Source organism: Dama dama, chromosome 15 (genome assembly GCF_033118175.1).
Source record: "Dama dama isolate Ldn47 chromosome 15, ASM3311817v1, whole genome shotgun sequence".
Taxonomy (NCBI): Eukaryota; Metazoa; Chordata; class Mammalia; order Artiodactyla; family Cervidae; genus Dama; species Dama dama.
The window spans coordinates 62,427,421-62,453,641 of record NC_083695.1 but is presented as its reverse complement, the minus strand read 5'-3'; the positions used below and the strand labels follow the sequence as shown (position 1 = coordinate 62,453,641).

Sequence of the window (26,221 nt, the reverse complement as noted above, 5' to 3'; positions counted from 1 at the left end):
GTTTTTCTGTTTCATTTTATCACAGTGTTTTGAAAAGGGCTCCAACAAAGAAAAAAGAAAATTTAGCAAATGTAGCAAGATCTTCACTGATAATCATTAACGGTCAATGATGGGGACAAAAGGATTTATTGTAGTGTTAACATTAGCCCAAGTTTTAAAATCTTCATCTATTATAGTAGACTTAGAAATAAATTATACAGTGTCTTAGATGATAAATGCAATGGGAAGAACAAAACAAGGTAAACAAGATGAGGGAAGAGGTGCCAGGTAACTTTATTTAAGGTTGTCAGGGCAGGTCTCATTGGAAAAATATTTAAGCCAAAGCTTGAAGACGATAATGAAGTAAGCCAGGCAGGAATCTATTGAGAAGAGGGTTCCAAGCAGGAAACACACCTGGAACAAGGTTTGAAAGGTAATGGGGTTGAGAGAGGCAACCAGACTGCTTATGGTCTTCTGGCCATCATAAGGACTTGGGCTTTCTTAGAAACAGTGAAAGCTAGAAAGCAGTGAAATATAATTAAAATACTGCATGAGGGGGGGTGGGGGAAGCACTAAAGAAAAACACATTCTTCGTCCTGTAGATAAACTTTTAAAAATGAAGGTAAATGAAGACTTTTTCAAACATAAAAGCTAAAAGAACCTGTCACCAACAGAAAATGAAGACAAACCTATAATTACAGAAAGCAGATCAGAAGACAGGAAATGAGGAAAGCCAGAAAGTGAGGGATGGCAGGGAATTAAAAAGGGGGCAGAATTCAGCCATAAAAAAAGAATCTAATTTTGCTATTTGTGACTATATGGATGGATCTGAGGGCCTTATACTAAGTAAAATTAAAGAGAAAGATAAATATTATATAATCTCACATGTGGAATCTTTAAAAAAAAAAAAAGCTCAGATACAGAGAACAGATTAGTGCTGGAGGGTCGGGCGGGTCAAATGGTAGAAATTTCCAGTTATAAAATAAACAAGTCAAAGGGATGTACTATACAGCATGGTGACCACAGTGAATAATGTGTGTGCTGCATGCTCAATCATGTCCGACTCTCTGCGACTCCATGGAATATAGCCCACCAGACTCCTCTGTTCATGGAATTTTCCAGGCAAGAATACTGGAGTGGGCTGCCATTTCCTACCAGGGGATCTTCCCAACCCAGAGGTAAACCTGCATCTCTGCATTGGCAGGCAGATTCTTTACCAGTGTGCCACCATACTTATTGCATATTTGAAAGTTGCTGAGAGTAAATCTTAAAAGTGTGCATTGTAAGGAAAAAAATTTTTTTAAACTAGGTATGGTGACATTCACTAGACTTACTGGGGTGATCATTTTGAAATATACAGCAATACTGAATCATTACACTATACACCTGAAACTAAGATAACGCTCTATGTCATATCTCATTAAAAAGGAGACAGACAGAATTTTTGGGAATTAATGGTTATGTTCATTATCACAGTTGGGGTGGCTTCATGGGTATACATTTTAAATATGTACAGTTTTGTGTGTATCAATTACATTTCAATAAAGCATTAAAAAAAAAGGACTGAGCAAAATAAAATACAAAATTTCTAGCATCCAAAAAAAAAAAAATCACTGGACAGAATAAAAATCAGTCAAAAGGTGAATTAAAAAAATGTTAGTATATTCATACAATGGAATGCTTCTTAGGAATAAAAATGATCTATTAAATAAATACACATAAGTGAAACTTAAAAATATGCTGAGCTAAAGTAAAGAAGCAAAACACCAAAAGAATGTTTTTCCTATGATTCCATCCATATAATATTCTAGAAAAATCAATACCAATTTATAATTACAGCAAACAGAGATCAGTGTTTGTCCAGAGCCAGAAGGAGAGATCACTGAGAGAAGAGAACTTCTGTGGGTAATGGAAATGTTCTTTATCTTGACTGTACTGATGGTTACACAGGTCAAAACTCACCTAACTCTAAATTTTAAAATGTGTGCATTATAGTTCATATAATTTATATCTCAATAAAGCTTTTTTAAAAAAAATTAAGCTGTTAACTATAATCAATCACACATACATACCTCTAACTGCTGCTGTTCCATTTTAGTCAATAAAAATTTGGAGTAAATATTGCTTTTTTCAAGCAAATGTTGAAGTCTACGATATCGAATGTCCATGGACTCTCTATCCCAAGACATGCGAGCCTATCCAAAGAGAAAGTTTCCATAAGTATTAAGTTTGCTGACATACATTGATCCTTCTGCACAATGTGTAACAAAGATGACTAAAGAACTGCACTTTAGGTTTAATATATTTCCTATAATTAACAAAATACTTTTATAATATTAAATTCACTTACTAAAAATGCCTATCTTCAAACAAAAAACTAGAATAGCTTAAAAAAATATGATTCTGGGGTTCAACAGGCAATCTGGTAAAATATGTTAATAGCTTGGCTACCAAAATATTGAAATTTCAGACACTGAAAACATGGTTTTTGGCATCTACGAAACTGAAGGCCCATTTTCAAAATATCTGAAATTACAATTCGAAAGTAAATATTTAATTCAAGTTGAAATTAAGTTTTTAAAAAACTAAATGATTTCAGAAAAAGAAAAATTTTATACACCAGTTTTATGTGAAAGAGCACTGGAAGTAGAAGATAACCTCATTGGCTAAGGACTAGAACATCTAGTATTAGAACTTAAATACGATATTGTTAAAATATTTCAACAAGCTAAATCTGTTAATTTCTTATAAGCTTCTTTTCTCCTCAGTACTGTGTTACCCAAGATCTGCCCTTACCTTTTAGGTTCCTTTTACTCTCATACTCTTAGCTTTATCTTTGACCTCTGTACAACTTCTATCTACAAACCTCTGCTTTTCATATTGCTGTCACACACTATCTATTTTTCATTTATAAAAGTATGCAACATTCTAGTGGCTAAGGAGGATCTCTCAAGTCACAATAAAAGTAAACAGAAGGCACAAGAGAGAAAACAAAAGCAACAAATAAATAGCATAGTTCAATGGTTCACAAACTTTTTTTTGTAAAAGGGCAAATATTTAAATATTTCAGCATGATATGGTTTGTACTGCGAATACTTAAATCTGCCTTTGAACAGTTACAGACAATAAATATATAAACCAAAGTTGTGTTCCAATAAAACCTTATTTACATAAACAGGCAGAGGCCAAATCCACTTTATAAGTGGCCAACTAAATACTGTAATCTGAACTCAAAAGAAAAGCACTAAGTGGGCTAAAATCAAGAAAGAGTTGAATATGTGCAAATCTTACTAAACACCAATCCCACTCCTGCATGTGTGTGTGTGAAGTAAATTTAATTCAGTGGTTAAGGCTTGACATTATAAACCAGACACCATTATACACTGGCTTGTATTTCTCAGATGTTACATCATCTAACTTTTCTTTCAAAACAAATCATTTTCTATTACAAAAGTAGTTACAATAAGACATCAAGGAATAAATCTAATGAAAGTAATATATGTGGATTACAAGAAAATGAAAATTCTTTAAAAATCATCCATAAACTTCTCCATGCAAATAATCTGTTAATATCTCATAAAACTATTTTCAGTTATTTTAGGATGGCCTTTCTTTGACTATTACCAATTTACTACTATGATTCCAACAGTCAGTCACTGAATGCAATGGACATTATAAAGAAATGTAATTACTTGACTTTCATAAAAATAACTATATTTAACTTTATTTTTATATTTTACTTAAAATCCTTTGGGCTTAATTTATCTGCAGCTTTAAGTCTTGTTCAGAATAAATTAGCATACATTTTTAAAAGTAATTAATCCTTTAACATGCCATCATGGAACAATAATTTATAACAGACTATGCCAATGGTTAACCTTTAAACCCAGTCTTCCATATTTCAAAATAATTTTGTAGTAAATCTTCTCATCTATCATTCCTCTTTCTTAATTTTGTTATTTGTTATACTAAAGTAAATCATAACTTCATCTGTGGAAAGTACTGAGTGCCTGGTGGTAAGTTTCTCTTCATGGGTAAAAGAGTATGCCAATGGATACCATGAGCATAAATTCTTCACTGTCTATCCCATCACCTCTCCCAAGCCCAGAATTTTTTTTTTCATTTTCTTTTTGCAGAGGGAGTTCTACTTCAGTCTACACAATATGAGCTGTTTTCCTTTTACCTTTCCAAGAACCCTCACAACTCTTACCTTTCCCTTCCCCCCACTACACAGACATTAAGGCTACTCTAAAGACTTCTAGACTAACAATGACTTCTTTCAAAAGGAAATTCAGGTGAAAAGTCAAATAACTGTAGCAAATGAATATCAATATCATTCTCCAGGCTCTTCACAAACCTCCCAATCTCCTAAACCAAAGCAAATGCTTCTCATTAAGAACTTAAGCTAGCTCTTCCTCTCTTAAGTACTTCGAAATATATGCCCATAAATACTGTATTCTCCTAAAAGGAATCATTACTTTTGTATGATGAATTTTTTTTAGCTCCAAAGACCTATAAGAGACTTATTGGAATTTTCTCCATAGTCACTGAGGTAGGAATAATTTATGTCAAGGACAAAAAGTAACAAAATTCTTTCAATACCTGTTTATAAAAAGACATGTAATAACAATGAACCACAGTCTTTCACCCTTGTACCAATGGGATTGAAAAGAGCTTTATTCATGGAAAATCTGAAAAATCAATTTAAAAATTGCTATTTTAAGTTCTACGATACATAACTGCTAAAGAAAAGCTAGTTGTACCGTACCTATCCCTCAAGTGTTAACAATTCAAAAAAATCTTAGAATGACAAAGTGTTTGTTCAAAAGCTTAAAAATTTCACTAAAAGGAGAAATGAACTCCCCGTTTAATCAGCAAATACTTATGGTTCTATAAATTTTGACAAATCTTTTTAAAATTGTTTTTTATTTTAAAAAAATTCTTGGCCGCACTGCAGGGCCTATGGAAACTTAATTCCCAATTTAGGATTGAACCCACGCCCCCTACATTGAAAGTGTGAGTCTTAATCACTGGACCACCAGGGAAGTCCCTGTTAAAGCATTTTTGAAATGTATTCTTATTATACCTCTCTTTCTTTGAATACCATTTCCTTATCCAATAATCTTCATGGGTTATAAAACTGAACTACACTACTCAAAATTAAGGGTTTATCGTTCTTACAATCTCTGAAGTTGATTCTACTCTGGACTGTGCTCCAGGATCCATCCTTTACAATTCACCTTGCTACAATAGCCACAAAGTTTATTTTATTTATATAGTCATATATGTTATGTAATATATTATAAAATATTCTTTTACTTTAGTTAGAAATTCAACAGACATTTATTATCCTATTATCTGCCTACTATCTGCCAAGTGCACAGTCTACAAAAAAAAATGTGATGTGCCCTCAAGAAACAAAGTGAGAAAGTAAGTAATGATAATACTGTGTAACAGAGTACTATGGGAATTCACAGAATGAGTAAAAGTGGTTTACGGTTGACCTCCCAATTCTATTAAAATTTATTAACTTATTACCTTAACCAATACAACTACAGATGATGAGTAACAACAGAACTAGAATTTACTGGAGTGAAAGTATAGCAACCTGGTTAAAAAGTGTGAATTCTGAAACCACAGGGCCTACATTACCATCTTTGCTCTGCCATTTACTAGCTGTGGGACCCCAGGCAACCTCTAGGTGCCTCAGTTTCCTCATGTGTAACACAGAATGAAAATAGAACCTACTTTATAGAATACTTTAATAAAATAATTTATACTAATAATTAAACTATTAAGTTTAATAATAGTAATGAGTTAGTAGTAGTATCTACATGATAGAATAGTTGAGAATTCAATGAGTAAAATACATGTACAGCATTTAGAACAGTGACTGACAGTAAATGAGCACGAGGTGTTAACAAGGCTAACAAAAGAATCATTACTGATATAAAATAGGAGGGAACCAACTAATGTATTACTTGCCTTTGGAGTACATTACTCCCCAATTTAAGTAGTTTTATAATTACAGGATGTTAATTCAGTATTAATGTCCTTAGGGAGGTATAATGTTAAAAAAACTCTGGAAGCAGTCAAATTTGAGCTCATTAGTGTGTGACACGAGCCCCAGTTGCCTCAGCTTCATCATATGTAACTGGAAATATCAAAAGTATCGATATAATCGTAATACTGGGAGGGCTAAATAAATTATTACAAGAAATTACTTAGTAGGGAGCACATTTAGAGTTGGCAGGTAAACAACGGGGTGGGACAGTACTGGAGTTAAATATATTCAAAAACTGAAGCTTTTCAAGAGGTTAAAAAGTGCTTTTAGCAGTCTTCAAAATAAGAAAACCTCAAGGACAATGTCACTGAAAAAGTACAATGAAAAAGAAAGCAAAAAGCAAGTTGATTACTTAGATGGAAAGAGAACACTGAAAAAATTAACTACCGACTTTGGAAGAATTATTATTATGGCTGAACAAGCAATTTGAAATGCTAACTTAAGAGAGATGAGGCCACTTTCCAGACCAAGACTGTAACTGATAGAAGCATCATTCCAAGCTCGTGCAAAGCTTTCCCAAAAGTAGTATCGGTAAAGATAGATAAATAAGGCAGTTCGTTTAAAAGTTGATTAAAAAAAAAAGAAAAAAACTAGTAAACTTAAGCACACAAACCACACCCCCAAGGACGCATCAGGTTACTACTTAACGACGATGAACTTGATGCCTAAATTACCTTTTCTAGCATCTTCCGCTCTCTCTCTAGCCCAGCAGCCTCAAGCTGTTCTTCCTCCTCTAGCATGACTGAGGTAATCACGGCAGTCTCCGGCTGTTCAACCACATCTGGAGCTAGGGGCCCTGGCGGGGAAGGCGGGGGGGAAAGGGCTTTTAAATTGCAGTTTTAAAAAATGACCAATTACTCGATGTCCGAATTAAACAACCCTTGTCGCCTTCCGAGATGCATTTGACGCAAAAGTTGAAGACCCAGGGGGGACGCCAGCATCACCTCTCAGAGACCTCCTAGGTCTTCACTATGTCAACTAGTAGTAGCCCGGACCGCAGTGTACAGCTGGGGATGTTCAGGAAAACGCGGTCTCCTGTGTAAAATCTCCTGTACTATGCAAATACACGCAACTTCGGGTGTCCCCTACCCCTCCCCACAGAAAGGGGAAACCTCCTTTCCTCCTCAATCTCTGCCCGGGGTCGGCTCTCCCCGCAAAAGCTCGGCTGCAGTCTCCATGCTGCTCCCCCACCCCCGCCCCGGACGCCACAGCCCGCGCTGGGAGGCAGGTTCTCCTCACTTACCGCCGCTGTTCGCGGGGCGTTGCGCCGGCATGGCTGGACACACACTCCGGAAACCGGTGCCCTCCTCACAGTGCCTGTAATGCCGCACGCTAAATCCTCACTCGCCGCTCGGCGGTCCCAGTCTCTCGCCCAAGCGTCCAGCCAGAGAAAAACGCGCGCTTCTCCTTCGCGGGAAAACGCCGTCATCTCGCGATGCTTCGTGCTCCCCACCCCGCCCCCGAGTCCCAGAGGCGCGAGATTTGGCGGAGTTTGGTTTTCCTCAGAATCCACTTCGGCGACGGTAAGCGTTTTTATGGGGACCTCGGGCTTGGGGTAGGTGGATTCTGCTGCAGAAGTTAGCCTGTAGCTCTGTGATGCTGGGCGAGTTTGCCTAGCGAACGGCCCTGTTTCCTTACGTAACTGATGATAATGCCTCACTATGCAGGCTTAAGCAACACTCTGAACAGTTTGAAAGGCACCTTCACACACACTGGCTGATGTGATTTAAACCCCGCCCACGGATGATCCTTTAGGTAGAAAGAGGTACCGAGTATCCAGGTGAAGATGTGAGAAATACATATTGCCAACTTTGGCCACCATCCGCAGTTAACATTTTGAGTGAAAATTCCCCGAAGTGACCCAGAAGAGGGCTCTTTTGTGGCTGGAATAAGAGAGATAGTATTATGGTAGAGTTAAAGAATGAATAAGCACTTATGGAAAAAATTCTAAAAGAAATAAAGAGCATAAAGAAATGTTTGATTAAACGAAGAGATAAAGTATATTCTTGGAAAACTTAGTAATGAATTTAATATTAGTATTCATTGATAGTAAGAGTTGTACAAAACGGTTGATATTTTCTAATGGGCTTTTCATGTATTAACATTTATACTATGCATTAACTCTATGTAGAACCTTAGAGTGGGTACTTTATGAGGTTGGAGAGTATGAAGCCAAGAATTTAAGATGGGAGTGATGGCTTAGGGGGAATAAAAAGATAAGAGAACATATTTTACAGACCAATGGGTGGTAGTGAGCCATGAACTCGGGGGTATTCATGAATTATGTTTGTTGCTGAGGTCCAAAAGCAAAAATGAAAAAAGTGAAGTAAGGCAAGGTAATAAAAATACAAACCTATATTATTTTCTAGTAAAAAATAAAATAATATAAAATAAAACGTTGTTCCAGGATAAAGGAGAATTTAATGCAGTGATAAACCTAGCGGAGTGGCCAGTAGAAAAGACATAAGGTTCAGGAATTTCAATAGAGGTGCAGTAATTAGAGAAAGTGCCTGAAGGGAGGACCTGGGCTCTTCTGGCCCATGGTTTTCACTTCAGTCTTCAGTCCCACACTTTCTTGCCTGCAGTCCCTTCTAACAAGTTCTTGTACCACCCCCACCCCAGCCTCAGAATTTACGGTATACCTGCCATGTAACCATCTGTTTCCTCCATTTCTGACTCCCAACTGCTTTACTAATTGTAATTGTACAAAACTTAAGGGTTTACAATGCACCATAACCATCTTCAGCAACCTTTGTAACACTGAGATTAGCAGAGAAGATTGTTTTCATTCCTACATTATAGGTGAGAAAACTGATGCTCACAGAGGATAAATTAACTTAGCCAGAAGCCTACAGTCATTTTGTGATAAAATAGTAGCCAAACCCAGGTCTTTTGAAAGCCAGTTCAGATTGCGTTAAGATAAATTATAACCTTCATTAATAATTACTCTTAAATCCTACCTCTTTCTAATCAAGGACAATAGCTATCAGTCAGTGTCATGTTACTAAGATTTTTAACCTACAATCAATTCCAAAATTTCTTTTCCTGACTTTTGAAACACTACTTTTTACAAGGCTTTCCCCTAATCTACTGAGAATCTTTTCTTGTTCTCTCTTTTGAACTCAATTGTGGCCAACCTACCCAAAACTTTGCTCCATCTGTTGCTCTTCTCTACTTTGTTCCTTGTAGTCTCTGCTCTGCAAGCTTCAATGATCAGCTCAAGGCCAATAACTTCCCTTCTGATTCCTCAGAGATCAAATGGGGAAGATTTATCCAAACACAAATAGGATGGAATTCAAACAATTTCATCTGATTCTCGAAAGACAGAAATTTCATCTAGTATCTGGTCCCACACCTGACACCGTTTGAACTGGTATATCTCCTGACACGTTTGCCACTGTGCTGCAAACTTCCAGATGTACAAGCAGGGTTTAGAAAAGGTAGAGGAACCAGAGATCAAATTGCCAACATTCAGTGGATCATAGAGAAAGCAAGGGGATTCCAGAAAAACATCTTCTGCTTCATTGACTATGCTAAAGCCTTTGACTGTGTGGATCACAAAAAACTGGAAAATTCTTAAAGAGATGGAAATACCAGACCACCTTACCTGTCTCCTAAGAAACTTGTACGCAGGTCAAGAAGCAACAGTTAGAACTTTACAGGGAACAGTGGACTGGTTCAAAATTGGGAAAGGAATACACCAGGGCTGTATATTGGCACACTGCTTATTTAACTTCTATGCAGAGTATATCATGCGAAATGCCCAGCTGGATGAATCACAAGCTGGAATCAAGATTGTCGGGAGAAATAACAACCATTAGAGTGATACCACTCTAATGGCAGAAAGTGAAGAGGAACTAAAGAGCCTCTTGATGAGGGTGAAATAGGAGAGTGAAAAATCTGGCTTAAAACTAAGCATTCAAAAAACTAAGATCATGGCATCCAGTCCTATCATTTCATGGGAAATAGATGGGGGAAAAAGTGGAAGCAGCCACAGATTTTATTTTTCTTGGGCTCCAAAATCACTACAGACGGTGACTGCAGCCATGAAATTGTGTGGGTTTTCTATTTTATATATAGTAGTGTTTATCTGTTAATCTCAAACTCCTCTTCCCCCTTTGGTAACCTTAAGTTTGTTTTCGATGTCTGATTCTATTTGTTTTGTAAGTAACTTTATTTGCATCATTTTTTAGATTCCACATATAAGTGGTATCATGTATTTGTCTTCTGACCTCCTTCACTGAGTATGATAATCTCTAGGTCCATGCATCTTGATGCTGTCAACTACAAATTGGCACTTTCCATGGTTGCTTGCCATCTACCTTTACAAAGGATGAAATCATGTGCTGCTGTAGCTGCTGACTTTCAACACCCATTGAAGGAGCTCAGAGTGGAGAACAGAAATGCACTCTGTACTCAGGAAAAAACTGGCAGGACAGGTCTTCAGATAGATATTCTAAGAGCTGAGTTTATGAGCCCAATTCTCCTCATATCCAGAAAAACATGAAAATCCTTCATGGTGATGTCTGTTCCATTTGACTAGGAAAGGTTTCATGAGACTGTAGAAACCTTCTGGAAAAATATGTGCTTGATTGCATATATACTCTCTTCACCAAATATCATATGTATACTGACCTTCCCCCCGCCCCCCGCCTCTATGAAGCAGTTACTCAGAGCTATCTGCTAAGGTGCTGTCTTGCAGGCTGCAGTCCTCCTTTTGCCCCAAATAGAATTTAACTCAATTCTCAGGTGGTGCAGTTTAAGTCAACACTGCTAATGGCATTCATTCTTTTTCATAGCTGATGTGTGTTTGTGTGTGCATGCATGCATAATACATCCTATTTATCCATTCATCTGTCAACAGACACTTAGATTGCTTCCATGCCTTGCCTGGTGTAAACAGTGTTGCTATGAACACTGGGGTGTATGTATCTTCTCAAATTTGAGTTTGCATCTTTTCTGAATATATGCCCAGGAGTGGGGTTGCTGGATCACATGCTAACTCTATTTTTAGTTTTTCACTTCAGTTCAGTCGCTCAGTCGTGTCTGACTCTTTGCAACCCCATGAATCGCAGCACGCCAGGACTCCCTGTTCATCACCAACTCCTGGAGTCTACCCAAACCCATGTCCATCAAGTCGGTGATGACATCCAACCATCTCATCCTCTGTCATCCCTTCTCCTCCTGCCCCTAATCCTTCTCAGCATTAGGGTCTTTTCCAATGAGTCAACTCTTCGCATGGCCAAAGTATTGGAGTTTCAGCTTCAGCGTCAGTCCTTCCAATGAACACCCAGGACCGATCTCCTTTAGGATGGACTGGTTGGATCTTCTTGCAGTCCAAGGGACTTCTCAAGAGTCTTCTCCAACATCACAGTTCAAAAGCATCAATACTTTGGCGCTCAGCTTTCTTCACCGTCCAACTCTCACATCCATACATGACCACTGGAAAAACCATAGCCTTGACTAGATGGACCTTTGTTGGCAAAGTAATGTCTCTGCTTTTTAATATGCTATCTAGGTTGGTCATAACTTTCCTTCCAAGGAGTGAGCGTCTTTTAATTTCATGGCTGCAATCACCATCTGTGGGGATTTTAGAGCCCCCCAAAATAAAGTCTGATGCTGTTTCTACTGTTTCCCCATCTATTTCCCATGAAGTGATGGGACCAGATGCCATGATCTTAGTTTTCTGAATGTTGAGCTTTAAGCCAACTTTTTCACTCTCTTCTTTCACTTTCAACAAGAGGCTCTTTAGTTCCTCTTCACTTTCTGTCACAAGGGTGGTGGTGTCTGCATATCTGAGGTAATTGGTATTTCTCCTGGCAGTCTTGATCCCAGCTTGTGCTTCTTTCAGCCCAGCATTTCTCATGATGTACTCTGCATATATAAGTTAAATAAGCAGGGTGACAATATACAGCCTTGACGTACTCCTTTCCCTATTTGGAACCAGTCTATTGTTCCATGTCCAGTTCTAACCGTTGCTTCCTGACCTGCATACAGGTTTCTCAAGAGACAGGTCAGGTGGTCTGGTATTCCCATCTCTTTCAGAATTTTCCACAGTTTATTGTGATCCACACAGTCAGTCTTTGGCATAGTCAATAAAACAGAAATAGATGTTTTTCTGGAACTCTCTTGCTTTTTCGATGATCCAGCGGATGTTGGCAGTTTCATCTCTGCTTCCTCTGCCTTTTCTAGAACCAGTTTGAACATCTGGAAGTTCACAGTTCACATATTGCTAAAGCCTGGCTTGGAGAATTTTGAGCATTACTTTACTAGCGTGTGAGATGAGTGCAATTGTGCGGTAGTTCGAACATTCTTTGGGATTGCCTTTCTTTGGGATTAGAATGAAAACTGACCTTTTCCAGTCCTGTGGCCACTGCTGAGTTTTCCAAATTTACTGGCATATTAAGTGCAGCACTTTCACAGCATCATCTTTCAGGATTTGAAGTAGCTCAACTGGAATTCCATCACCTCCACTAGCTTTGTTCGTAGTGATGCTTTCTAAGGCCCACTTGACTTCGCATTCCAGGATGTCTGGCTCTAGGTGAGTGATCACACCATTGTGATTATCTGGGTCATGAAGATCTTTTTTGTACAGTTCTTCTGTGTATTCTTGCCACCTCTTCTTAATATCTTCTGCTTCTGTTAGGTCCATACCATTTCTGTCCTTTATCGAGCCCATCTTTGCATGAAATGTTCCCTTGGTATCTCTAATTTTCTTGAACACATCTCTAGTCTTTCCCATTCTGTTGTTTTCCTCTATTTCTTTGCATTGATCGCTGAGGAAGGCTTTCTTATCTCTCCTTGCTATTCTTTGGAACTCTGATTCAGATGGGAATATCTTTCCTTTTCTCTTTTGCTTTTCACTTCTCTTCACAGCTATTTGTAAGGCCTCCTCTGACAGCCATTTTGCTTTTTTGCATTTCTTTTCCATAGCGATGGTCTTGATCCCCTGTCTCCTGTACAATATCACGAACCTCCATCCATAGTTCATCAGGCACTCTGTCTATCAGATCTAGTCCCTTAAATCTATTTCTTACTTCCACTGTATAATCACAAGGGATTTGATTTAGGTCATACCTGAATGGTCTAGTGGTTTTCCCTACTTTCTTCAATTTAAGTCTGAATTTGGCAATAAGGAATTCATGAGCTGAGCCACAGTCAGCTCCCGGTCTTGTTTTTGCTAACTCTATAGAGCTTCTCTATCTTTGGCTGCAAAGAATATAATCAATCTGATTTCAGTGTTGACCATCTGGTGATGTCCATGTGTAGAGTCTTAGTTTTTCAAGGGACCTCTATACTCTTCTCTGTAATGGCTATACCAGTTTACTTTCTCATCAACAGTGTAAGAGGGTACCCTTTACACATATCCTCTCCAGATTTATTATTTGTAGACTTAGTGATAATGGCCATTCACACCTCATTGCAGTTTTGATTTGCATTTCTAGCAAACAGTTTTTTTAAAGGGCAAGGCTTTCTTCTCTCTCTGAAGGGGCTAATTTCCCTGATATTAAAAAAAGAAAGTCTTTAATTGTTTAAAAACATGATATAATTTTCATCTTTACATGTTGTGATAGCTCAGTTGGTAAAGAATCCACCTGCAATGCAGGAGACCCCAGTTCGATTCCTGGGTTAGGAAGATCCGCTGGAGAACGGATCCGCTACCCACTCCTGTATTCTTGGGCATCCCTGGTGGCTCAGCTGGTAAAGAATCTGCCTGCAATGCAAGAGACCTGGGTTCGATCCCTGGGTTGGGGAGATCCTCTGGAGAAGGGAAAGGGTACCTATTCCAGTATTCTGACCTGGCGAATTCCATGGACTCTATAGTCCATGGGGTGGCAAAGAGTTGTACATGACCGGACAACTTTCACTTTCACATGTTGTGAAACAGTGAAGTCCAAATAAATGGTTTTACCACTGTGCGTGCATGCATGTTCAGTTGGTTGTGTCCGACTTTGCTGCACTATGCACTGTAGCCTGCCAGGCTTTTCCAAGCAGGAATGTTGCAGTGGGTTGCCATGCCATCCTCCAGGGAATCTTCCTGACCCAAGGATCAAACCCATGTCTCCTGTGGCCCCTGTACCACAGGTGAATTCTTTACAGCTGAGCCACCAGCACTGTAGGAAAGCAAAATTTGTCACCCCAAAATGTGTCTTTTTGGTGTGAAGGTTAAATTAAGCTAATTATTTTTAAGAAACAGAAGACTCAGTAAGTTTTTCTTGTTACTGTCCCCTTATCTGCCAAAAAGAATTTTGATAGAGGGTCTATTCTGTAATAGAACTAAGAATATAGACTAGGTGAGGTGGGGAAAACTCTGCAGGGGTGAAAGATCAGAGTCCACTCACTGTCTTGCAAGGCCCAGCAAACATCTGTTTATCAAACATTTGCTTTTCATCTCCATGTGAATTGCTTCCCCTTTGAAGTCTCAAACCATACCCCTAACATCTTTAGTTTTCAGCTGAAGACAGTATTTAAGGTGAGGGTTTCAGTCATTTTGGTGAGTTAGTTTTCCTGGGTAGTGTCAGAGGGGAAGAAATTTTCCTCAATCCTTCTTAGTTCTTTAACAGAAAGCAAGAATATATATATATAATTGAATTGAATCACTTTGTTGTACGCCAGAAACTAACACAACACTGTATATCAACTATACCTTAATTAAAGTATACATATATACATATATATACTCTGCTTATATATATGTGTGTGTGTATACTCAAATCAATAACATTCTCTGAAGGTCATCACTACAAAAGAAATCAGCAAAAACTGTGTTCTGACTTTAGAAAGCTATGCTAGTTACTGGAGTCTTCCAGTAGCATTTAAACAGTACAGTGCAGACCAGGGCTAAAAGGACAATGAGTGAGAAATATTGATTAGACAGACAAAACATCATACTCAATTTCACATTATCTTGAGGTTTTTAGGAAAGTTATTTCTTTAATTTTATTTTTTAATTGGAAGATAATTACTTTACAATATTGTGATGGGTTCTGCCATCATCAGCATAAATCAGCCACCTCCCTTCCACCTCTCTCCCAGGCAAGTTATTTTTTAACTGAAAATATACTTTACCCAAAAAACTGCCATACACTGACCATGTGAATAATGAGTAACTCTATAATGCCTGTATAAGAGGTTTAAGGAAGATACAACTTTCTCACTACCAGTACTGTCAATTTCAAAAGCCAAAAGGCCCAGTCATCCTCAGGAAGAGAAATCTGGCAGAAAAGTTTATTCCCTTTTTATCTCCACATGTAGTTAAATATCCCCCATGTAGTTAAATAATGAAGACTCATTTCAAGTAATTACTCTGCTTATAAGTTTTATTTACACAGTAATTGTTAATAGTGGGTTTTAGTAAATTCCTTGTATTTACATTTTATATACACATTTATACTTGAAAGGTAAAGAAACTGTACAATAATAAAAATGAGAAAAAAAAAATACAGTAACTTAGGCCCAACTTAGGAAACAAATACACAAAAGTAAGATTAAATTTTGGCAGGTAGTACAACCTCAATGAGATTACTGCCAGGGGTTTCATTCCCTCTATCAGGGCCACCAATACCAAGGAAGTAGTTATCAGAGTTAATATGTCATTCTAAAACCTATTAAGACCCTGAGTACTCCCTCAATATTTTATTACACTACTAGTTTCCACTAAGAAAGCTCCTATGACAGGAGTTAACTTCTGAGGGCTCCATTAGTGGTCCCTAGGCTAGAGTGACCCATGGGGTAAAAATACATGGATACCATCTGGTCCCATATTCCTAAAGAGGCAGTCACTACACTAACAAGGTTCTCAGACTTGTTAGTTTGAAGACTATATACCACTAACAGAAATAGTGTGCTTAAGTGTTGTTTCAAACCAAAGTGCAACATAAAAGCACACTATAAGTCTAATTATTAACCAAATACCATGTTATATAGATATCAATAATAATAAAGTGATTTAAGCTCAAGAATCAAACATAATAAATTTAATGTCAGGTTACCAATAATTAATCATTCCTTTATCCACTATATCATCAAAGTTAAACTCATTAGAAAAAAATTAAATTTTAACTTTCTTTTACTCTCATTTCCATTGATTAGAAAATTATACACAGGGTTTTACAAGTCATGGACTTTGCTACATGTTTCAAAATTCAAACTGGAATTACCAAATTTTGTTTCTACAGACAGTGAAAGAATTTTAACTAACAAACTTAAAGTCTTGCCAAGTAGCATGCTATTTAAGAACTCTCAGAATTCATTACTTTTTATTCTTACCAGTGAAAAACCTCATTTATATTTATGGACTTACTCCCTCCAAAAAGTCTTCAGTCCATTAAAGTGCAAAGAAATTTTCTTCTACCAGTTAGCTTTCTTAAATTACTAGATGAACAATTCTTAGACTAGAAACAGAAAAGCTAAATTCCTCTGAGTGACAGGAATTCCTTGAGAAAAAGAAACAATTTCCTTTTAAAAACAGACATGATACTGTGGAAAACACTTACATAAGTGCTAAACAATCTCCTACCAATATTTCCAGTTCCCAGATAACCCAAATTTGCCCCAACCTGGGAGTGAATATAAACATCAGTGACATAAACACTTTACAATCAAAGTTGCTTATTATTGGTCTATAATATCTTCAAATGTTTGGAACTGGAGATAATATCTGTACTAAGGCGTTTATTTCAAATAGTATTTTAGGAGTTAAAGTAGTATTTAAATAGCCTGTTCTGACCTCCAAAGTGCCTTTATGCTAACAGTTAAAAAAAGAAAAGATGTAAAAATTTTGAACTATATCCAAAGCTATTAAAAAATTTATTGCATTAAACTATTCACTCCATATTATGGAGTATGAACTAGCCATTTAAATTTTCTCCTTTGTAAAATGGCTCTCCCTATAAAATACTTTTTAAATTAATACTGTCAATGGGTTACTCATTTACTTCAGCCATGGAATTCAAAATCAGTAGTTTTCCATGTCTTGATTCTTTTAGCTTTCTTCAGCATTTTCTACCATGCTTTTTACATAGGAAACAAAAACTTTTATCAAAAAACATTTGTTATATTGCAATTATTTTGTTAATTTTGAAGGTTAGCTTTTCAGAGCTGGACTATTATTCTTGTCTCCTTCTTTAATATCCTTCATCATAGATGCAAAGACCTGGAAATTATATAAAGTAAACATTAATGCTAAAAACAACAATCATGCAGATTAAAGAGATTTTAAAATCTATAGTTTATTAACATGAAAAAGCTTTAGCATACATAACTTTGCTCTCTGAAAGAATGTCATTCTCAAATCCTCGTTTGTTTCAACCCAATTTTATGATATACAGTTAGATTCCAGTTTTCATCACTTGCCAATATTATAAAATTACTATTAGGTAACAAAACATTTCCTGGACCAATATTCATTTGTTTGGTTTTTTTTTTTTGCATTTTCCCAATGTTTATTTTTTTAATTAATTAATTTACTTTAATTGGAAGCTAATTACTTTACAGTATTATAGTGGTTTTTGCCATACATTGACTGGACCAAATATTTTCATGTTCATAAGCAATAAAACTGTGAACTTATGCCTACTGTCCATCATTCATGAAGCAAGTGTTAACACTTTAGACTGTCAATATATTTGCTTCCCTAACAACATTAAGCATCTAAAAAGTCAGAATCATATATTACATTCTTTTTATTACAAACCCTTAGTACACATTCAGGTATTTAATACAATTGTTGTTTATTTGAAATACCAAGGTGCTTATATAATTACCCTGGCAATTCATGCCTATTGTAGGCTGTACTTCACTAAACTCAAAATATTACTGGACTTACATAAAAATAAAGCCATAGGTCTGGAGAGGTGAAAGAGAAGCAATATTTTTTTCAAAGTCAAAAATTATTTTTAAAGCTTTTTTTTAAACTTAAGCACTAACATTTGTGAAATACTTAACTTTTTTTTTACATTAAAAAAAAACTTTTAATACATCTGTTAGAAGTAGGAAAATGTCACTCTACCTGAGTCCATTTTTTGGTACTATTCTGCATCTGAATGGCTGCAATACAGCTGAACAGTTTTTCTGATGTGATATCTTCCGGCAATTTAGTTAGAAACTGTGCTATGTGAATAAAGTCCATCTGTAGAAGAATATCTTCATATAATCGGAGGATTCCTAATCCAGTCCTAAATAAAAATTCCTCCCCATCTCTGCAAAATACATCCCATACTCGACAGGCCAGATCAAGTGGTAGTGATTTGCTATATAGTGTGAAGATCCTAAAATTAGGGGGGAAAAAGCCATTGAAATTTTTCATTCATTTATTCATTCACTCATTAAGCATCTCTATATAAAAGGAAGTGCTTAAATTAGGGCTGAAAAGGCAAATAAGATATGGCTCCTTCCCTCAACTTGAGTAGTGGAAAATTAAGTAATAAATGACAGAAGTATGTGAATTTATAATCTTATGCAGCGATACAGGCTAATACAAACTACAATGGCAGAATAACCTCATGGTTAAGGGTATGGACTCTGAAACCAGCATACCTGAGTTTGAATCTTAGATTTGCAATTTATTGATTTATGTTCCCTGAGTAAGATACTTAACCTTGCTGTGCCTCAGTTTGCTCATTAGTAAACAAAGATAATAAAATTACCTAAATGTAAAGTGTTTGGAATAGTGAATGGCACATAAGAAATGCTCAATAAAAGTTACTTCTTCTTATTGTATGAGGACAAGTATCCTATATTAACCTAAATACAAAACCATAAAGCCTGACTTCTCTCCTTTTTTTTCTTCTTCACAAACACCTACTGTTTTGTTTTCTGGTCACCAAACTTTACTTACTACTTCTTTTGGAGCATGTATACCCTCCAATAGAATCACCAAAGGTTTTTCCCATCTTTTCTGATAATGTTTGATCGTGTATTTATTCAGTAGTACTTTGGAGTAGCACTGCGGTTGAGGAAGTAGGGAGAGTAGATGCTAGAGAACTTCTCTTGATGTTACCTTGGCAAAGAAGGTACACATTGTTTACACAGGCTAGCTGAGATACTGTTGATGAAATGTGAGCAAGTCAACTAAAGGCTCTCCCGCCAAAAAATGAAATAAATCCTCATTAGCACTGCCACTTACTTATTCTTCTTTTTTCTTGCACCATTGGTTCTGGGCTTTGTATGTTACAAGCTCAATGGAGTGAAACAAAAATCCATGTCTACTTCTTAAATTATAAACACATATTTAATTGCATAACAAAAACCAGAGGGAATTCCCTGGCAGTCCAGTGGTTAGGAGTCTGGTTTCCACTGCAGAGGGCTTGGGTTCTATCCCTAGTCAGGGAACTAATATTCCAAAAGCTGTAAGGCCCAGCCAAAAAAAAAAAAAAAGCCCTCCAGAAAACCTAAAGCATACTCTTGGTAGTACAGAGAATACCAACTCACTGTTCAAAATGTGAAAGGGTATTAGTAGTGCTGAGGCAGTTTCTAGTATACAGTACTCACTCGGTATTAATTTCATCCTGCTCCCTTTATCAGTTGTGATCCTGTTTTGCCTCATGTTCACAGTTCTTAAGATGGACAGTTGAGTAGTTTTACCCCCATTCTTTACAGATTTAGTATTTGATCTTGGTCCTTCAGGTCCCATAATATAAAACCCTTCTTCCCATGATCTTAGGTCCTACCCAAAGGAACTCTAATGTTCCTAATTGGAACAGGAGAATACGTTGAAAAATAACTTTTTTTTTTTTAAGTCTAAATAGAAGAAACCTCAAACAACCATAAAGATAGCTGATCAATGCCATTGTCTATATTAAAACTTATTATCACTTATATGAAAGCCACTGATTTTTAATGATTAGGATTTAAGATTTAAATATTTCATATGTACTCTTAACAATCTATCTTAAGATCAACTGCTCTATCTCTTGGGCAAAATTCACCCCCCTCTAAATATCTACTGCTACTGCTCAGCAGAGTCCTAGGCAAACCTTCCAAGTTAGAATAGAAGAGCTAGAATTGTAAAGTTAAAAAAAGGCAGTAGCACTTAAATAAGGTATCAATACTTGGTCAGACAACTGGATAAGGCCTTGGAAAAAACAAAGCTCTCAGTAAAGAAAACCTATCATAACTATCATAAGCCCTTATATGTTAAGAATATTAAAGGAATAGCAACTAATTCTTTCTCAGAGCTTAGTATGTATCTGGCATTGAGTGAGATAATCCATGCAAAACACTCTAACTACAACTCAAGATAGAGATATTATTACTCCCATTTTATAGTTTGGAAATTGATATACAAACAGGGATTCTGATTTCAAGCCAGAGTTCACGCTCTTAATCAAATCCCTCCCAACAGAAATGTGAGGGTTTCTTTATACCTAAGAGAGAGTTTTTCTTGTATGTATGATCCTGTGCATCAGATTTACTTTAGGCAAAAAGTTTTACTCTGTTTCCTTTTAATTACTATATTCTACTTATGTTATGACTTACCAGTCTATCAAGTATATATCTGGTGTAAGACTATAAGATTTGAAATGAAGAAATAGTTTGGAGAGATTTTCTTCAAAAAATACTTCAAACGTTGCAAAATATTTCAACATCTAAAGATAGAAATTTCAACAAAATTATTTAAGAGTATACTCAAGAAATTGAGAAATTAAATCCTTACTCATAAGTTAATAGAAAATCTTGCTTAGCACCTCTTTCTCAGTCTTTTCATCAAGCATTCATAAAACTGTAATTCAATGAAAGGCTTATTTTAGATCACCTTGGTCTTCTAATTACTGTATTTTACTCTGTAAGGGCAATCAGACTATAGAAACAGACAGTCAAAGAAAAACACAATTCATTCTAAATGTCCATACCATGCTGTGATCCACACGAAAAAAGGCTAACTGGCATGGCTTATTCAGGAGATTTGCAAATGCAATGAAGGCATCTGCTTCTTCCAAGTTGAGAATGAGAACTGCTGCTATGAAGGACATCCCTTGGACCTTCAAAAGGAAGAGAAATTAATGCAGGAGACGCAAGAGACACAGGTTCAATCTCTGAGTCAGGAAGATCCCCTGGAGCAGGAAATGGCAACTCACTCCAGAATGCCTCTCTGAAAAGTTCCAGGGACAGAGGAGCCTGGTGGGCTACAATCCATGGGGTTCCAAAGAGTCAGACACGACTGAGCAACTGAGCACATACAGTTTTAAAATAAAAGTTTTATTTTAAAATATCAATATTTAATAAGTGCTAAAAATTAAATCCTTTATGATGAAACTTATAATGAAAAAATTTAAATGAATGTCAACTTAAAAATGTGAAGGGGTTATGTAATTTTTTATGACTCTACTATAGAACACATGAGCAAAAGAGATTCTCTGTTTAAATCTACTTTCTTCATAAGGACATCTTTAATACTACAACCTGCCCCATCCCCAAACTTCACTTTCCCCCCAACCCATGCCATGCTTTTTCTATAACACTTATCACCTTTTAATAAACATGTGATTTACTTATTTGTTGTTGTTTATTGTCTGTCTCCTTCTAAATTATAAGAGACAAAAGGAGGAATCTTTCTTTTGTTCACAGAGCCAAATAAAATGCCTAGAACAAAGCCTGACATATAGCCATAAGCACACAATAAATATTTGTTGAGTGAATGGATGAATAAACAGATGTACAAATGAACATGCAACAAAATAGGGTAAGTTGTATCAGACAGCCACCCTATTGTGAAATCTCTAAAATTTTTCCATTTTAAGACAAAGGCAAGAAAATGAAGGTTTTATGATTTCCAGTAAAACATGAGAAGTTGAACACATTTTTCTTTGTCCCCTTCCCTCCCAAATCCAACTAAGATAACAGTAAATAAAAAGATAAGAGTTAACCTAGAAGAACAAAAAAGAAAATGGAAAATAATATAGACAGTAGATAAAAGATGTCAATAGCATTTTAGAAATTTTAATTTAACTATACAGGGAATATTGAGACTAAAATATGTGCTGAGGAGAAAGCCAGTCAGCAGCAAGCCAATTCAGCCACAAATTCTGGAAGGCTCAAGAACTGAAGTTATCAGGCACCTCTAAAATTGAGAGGAAGGACTAAAACTTGGATTGGTTAAAAATTTGTAAAAGGAGCAAATCCCCTCCTCTACTCTGTATGTACAGGTACCTATCTTTTCCTCAACCCAGATGAACATGAGGTTTATCTCTAAAGAGACAATCAGGAAAAGGAGAGTTAGGGAGAAGGGGAGGGCAACACAGGAGGGATAATAAATAAAAGTTTATAAATTGAATGGTCAAATCCCTAGCTGCTCTCCAAGAAAGCTGGCAATCAGTTTCACAAGCCTCTGTCAGGAAAGGGAAAATTCCTCTCAGAGTAAGCTGACAGGAGCAAGAAAAAAACTATAGCGATAGAGACATTTGAGAGCTAATACAACATAAGCTACTATGAGATAAGAGAGAATGTTTATATTCAAAAGACAGATTGAAACAAATACTTACATAACCAACATCCGGTCGGTAACATGTATATGCCCCTAATATACTATGTAAGACATCATGATATGGGCCACCCTTAGAAAAGAGAAAAATGAAATGTCAAACTATACAAATAGTTGTTTCTAAGTTAATTCTCAAAAAACATGTTAATTAACTTAATATTTCCTAAATGACTAGTTTTGGTCAGTATACTTAATCACTCTGCAAAGATATGTTCTAAAGTATGGATAAAAAATATGTAATTGTGGAAAACCAAAAAAGTCAAATAAACTTACTTGATGGATGGATACAAACTATAGAGTTGTATGCAATTTTAAAGACATCTAAATGCTCAACACCACTCATTATCAGAGAAATGCGAATCAAAACCACAATGAGGTACCACTTCACGCCAGTCAGAATGGCTGCTATCCAAACGTCTACAAGCAAATAAATGCTGGAGAGGGTGTGGAGAAAAGGGAACCCTCTTACACTGTTGGTGGGAATGCAAACTAGTACAGCCACTATGGAGAACGGTGTGGAGATTCCTTAAAAAACTGGAAATAGAACTGCCATAGGACCCAGCAATCCCCCTGCTGGGCATACACACTGAGGAAACCAGAACTGAAAGAGACACGTGTACCCCAATGTTCACTGCAGCACTGTTTAAAATAGCCAGGACATGGAAGCAACCTAGATGTCCATCAGCAGATGAATGGATAAGAAAGCTGTGGTATATATACAGAATGGAATATTACTCAGCCATTAAGAAGAATACATTTGAAACAGTTCTAAGGAGGTGGATGAAACTGGAGCCTATTATACAGAGTGACGTAAGTAAGTCAGAAAGAAAAACACCAATACAGTATACTAACGCATATATATGGAATTTAGAAAGATGGTAACGATAACCCTGTATGCGAGACAGCAAAAGAGACACATATGTATTGAACAGTCTTTTGGACTCTGGGAGAGGGCAAGGGCGGGATGATATGGGAGAATGGCATTGAAACATATAAATTATCATATGTGAAACGAATCGCCAGTCCAGGTTCGATGAATGAGACAGGGTGCTCAGGGCTGGTGCACTGGGATGACCCAGAGGGATGGGATGGGAAGGGAGGTGGGAGGGGGGTTCAGGATGGAAAACACATGTACACGCATGGCTGATTCAAGTCAATGTATGGCAAAACCAATACAATATTGTATTTACAATATTATAAAGTAAAATAATAAATTAATTAATTTAAAAGGAAAAAAAATTAAAATATCAAAGTTAAAAAAATAAAAATAAAGACATCTAAAGTTGGCACAATAAATTTATAATGAAAACAGATTCTTTCATTTGATGTAATACAATTTCAGCAAAAGAAAACCAAGAAGACACAAAATTAAGTTTATTAATAATTACTAATTTTAATGGTGAAACTTTCAATCTCACTTTATCAACATAGAGAAGAATTTGATGAATAAAGACTTGTCATGTATACGTATAAAATGTAACCATTACTCTCCTCATAAAACGTAAGCACTTTCATAATAATCTCTGCACAAAAAACAAACTTTCCTATTACAATTATAATTCTGAAAAAAAAATTAAGGTTTGGAGCAAACTTCCTTATAGTTTACCAACTTGCTAGGCAAAAATGTTAAAATTCAGATATTTTACAGAATAGAAACTAGACAAAGAAATTCACTTCAGGGAAAACTCATCAGGTACCTTTCCGTGCTACCTAACTGCAATGCATTCAGTCAGTGGAATAAAATAACAGAAATGCCTTTACTATTTTCCTACTAGTTTTGCCTTTTTTATATAAAGGCCTTCAATTTTTATAGTTATGCTTTTAAAAAATAATAGCTATGCATTTAAAGAATTTGTTCCTTTGGATTAAAAAAAAATAGTTGCTACAAGTTAGTTGAGATACCCTTACCTTCTGAAAGATGTAGAGAGATGGAAATGTACGGGATATGTCCAATTTAATTAATTCTAGACTGGCCTCTCGATCAGCAACAGATACACCTGCATTTGTCAGGTAGATAAAACTGAAATGATTACTTGTTATACCAAGTTCAGTCTTGTAAACACAGAATGATCACACAGCATGTATGTTACTTAAGGAAAGTTAAAAGCTGAATAGTCAATAACTTGAAAGAAACATCACAGCTTTTCCTGGAACTTATAGCCTTAAACCTGTATGCAGGTCAGGAAGCAACAGTTAGAACTGGACATGGAACAACAGACTGGTTCCAAATAGGTAAAGGAGTATGTCAAGGCTGTATATTGTCACCCTGCTTATTTAATATGCAGAGTACATCATGAGAAACGCTGGGCTGGAGGAAGCACAAGCTAGAATCAAGATTGCTAGGAGAAATATCATTAACCTCAAATGCAGATAACACCACCCTCATGGCAGAAAGTGAAGAACTAAAGAGCCTCTTGATGAAAGTGAAAGAGGAGAGTGAAAAAGTTGGCTTAAAGCTCAACATTCAGAAAACTAAGATCATGGCATCCGGTCCCATCACTTCATGGAAAATAAGATGGGGAAACTGGCTGACTTTATTTTTCTGGGCTCCAAAATCACTGCAGATGGTGATTACAGCCATGAAATTAAAAGATGCTTACTCCTTGGAAGGAAAGTTATGACCAACCTAGACAGCATATTAAAAAGCAGCGACGTTACTTTGCAACAAAGGTCCGTCTAGTCAAAGCTATGGTTTTTCCAGTAGTCATATATGGATGTGAGAGTTGGACTATAAAGAAAGCTGAGCAGAGAAGAATTGATGCTTTTGAACTGTGGTATTGGAGAAGACTCTTGAGAGTCCCTTGGACTGCAAGGAGATCCAACCAGTCCATCCTAAAGGAGATCAGTCCTGGGTGTTCATTGGAAGGACTGATGTTGAAGCTGAAACTCCAATACTTGGGCCACCTAATGCGAAGAGCTGACTCATTTCAAAAGACCCTGAAACTGGGAAAGATTGAGGGCAGGAGGAGAAGGGGATGACAGAGGATGATATGGTTGGACGGCATCACTGACTTGATGGACATGGGTTTGGATGGACTCCAGGAGTTGGTGACGGACAGGGAGGTCTGGCGTGCTGTGGTTCATGGGGTCGCAAAGAGTCGGACACGACTGAGCCACTGAACTGAACTGAATATGAAGAAAGAATCTATACACTTATCACAAAGTTTTATGGTAAAAGATTTCTGTTTCTAGGTTTTATAAAAGGTAGGGGAAAGACTACTGCTCTTGCAATAACAATTAGGAAAAGACATTTCAAATATCATATATTTTTTTAAAAGGCATAAGAGGAAATTCCCTGGTGATCCAGTGGTTAGGATTCTGCACTCTCATTGCTAAGGACCTGGGTTCTGTCCCTGGTCAAGGAACTAAAATCCCACAAGCCATGTGGTGTGGCCAGAAAAGAAAGGGGAAAAAAAAAAAAAGGCATAAGAGAATTGTGAGCACAGAGAGTTCTAAAGGGTTTAAATCTCAGAAAGAGTAGAGCCTTTCCTTTCCTTTCCCAGGTAAGTGGATACCAGTGGCCATTTTTATTCCTAGGGGCACCTGCCAAGTGTGGGAATGGGCTCAGGACTGAGCTTGCCAGAGACGAAGGTACTCTGCTTGAGGAAAGAGAAAGCAGAAGAGCTTTTCATGGCCCAATAAGACTGATTTGGAGGAGCCTGAAAGTATATCTGGTTTTCCTCTGTGGAACTTTTGCT

At 36.7% G+C, this 26,221-nt stretch overlaps 2 protein-coding genes across 4 annotated transcripts in view; both read right to left on the bottom strand.

Moving 5' to 3' along the window:
• The window catches only part of HELLS (helicase, lymphoid specific), a 37,482-nt gene extending 30,020 nt beyond the window's left edge, over positions 1-7,462 (bottom strand). Inside the window, exons 1-3 of the mRNA XM_061162220.1 lie at positions 7,287-7,462; positions 6,718-6,839; positions 2,052-2,174 (exon numbers count right to left, since the gene is read on the bottom strand). Of these exons, the coding sequence (XP_061018203.1) occupies positions 2,052-2,174; positions 6,718-6,839; positions 7,287-7,317 (276 nt within the window). The 5' untranslated portion in view covers positions 7,318-7,462. The remainder of the gene's footprint in view (positions 1-2,051; positions 2,175-6,717; positions 6,840-7,286) is intronic.
• A 7,883-nt stretch (positions 7,463-15,345) lies between these two features.
• Positions 15,346-26,221, bottom strand: part of TBC1D12 (TBC1 domain family member 12) — an 87,756-nt gene continuing 76,880 nt past the window's right edge. For all 3 annotated transcript variants that reach the window (XM_061162217.1, XM_061162218.1, XM_061162219.1), the window contains 6 exons: positions 24,432-24,520; positions 22,525-22,596; positions 20,896-21,024; positions 20,522-20,631; positions 18,054-18,312; positions 15,346-17,198 (listed from right to left, as the gene is read on the bottom strand). In XM_061162217.1, coding sequence (XP_061018200.1) covers positions 17,130-17,198; positions 18,054-18,312; positions 20,522-20,631; positions 20,896-21,024; positions 22,525-22,596; positions 24,432-24,520 — 728 coding nt within the window. In that variant the 3' untranslated portion in view covers positions 15,346-17,129. The remainder of the gene's footprint in view (positions 17,199-18,053; positions 18,313-20,521; positions 20,632-20,895; positions 21,025-22,524; positions 22,597-24,431; positions 24,521-26,221) is intronic.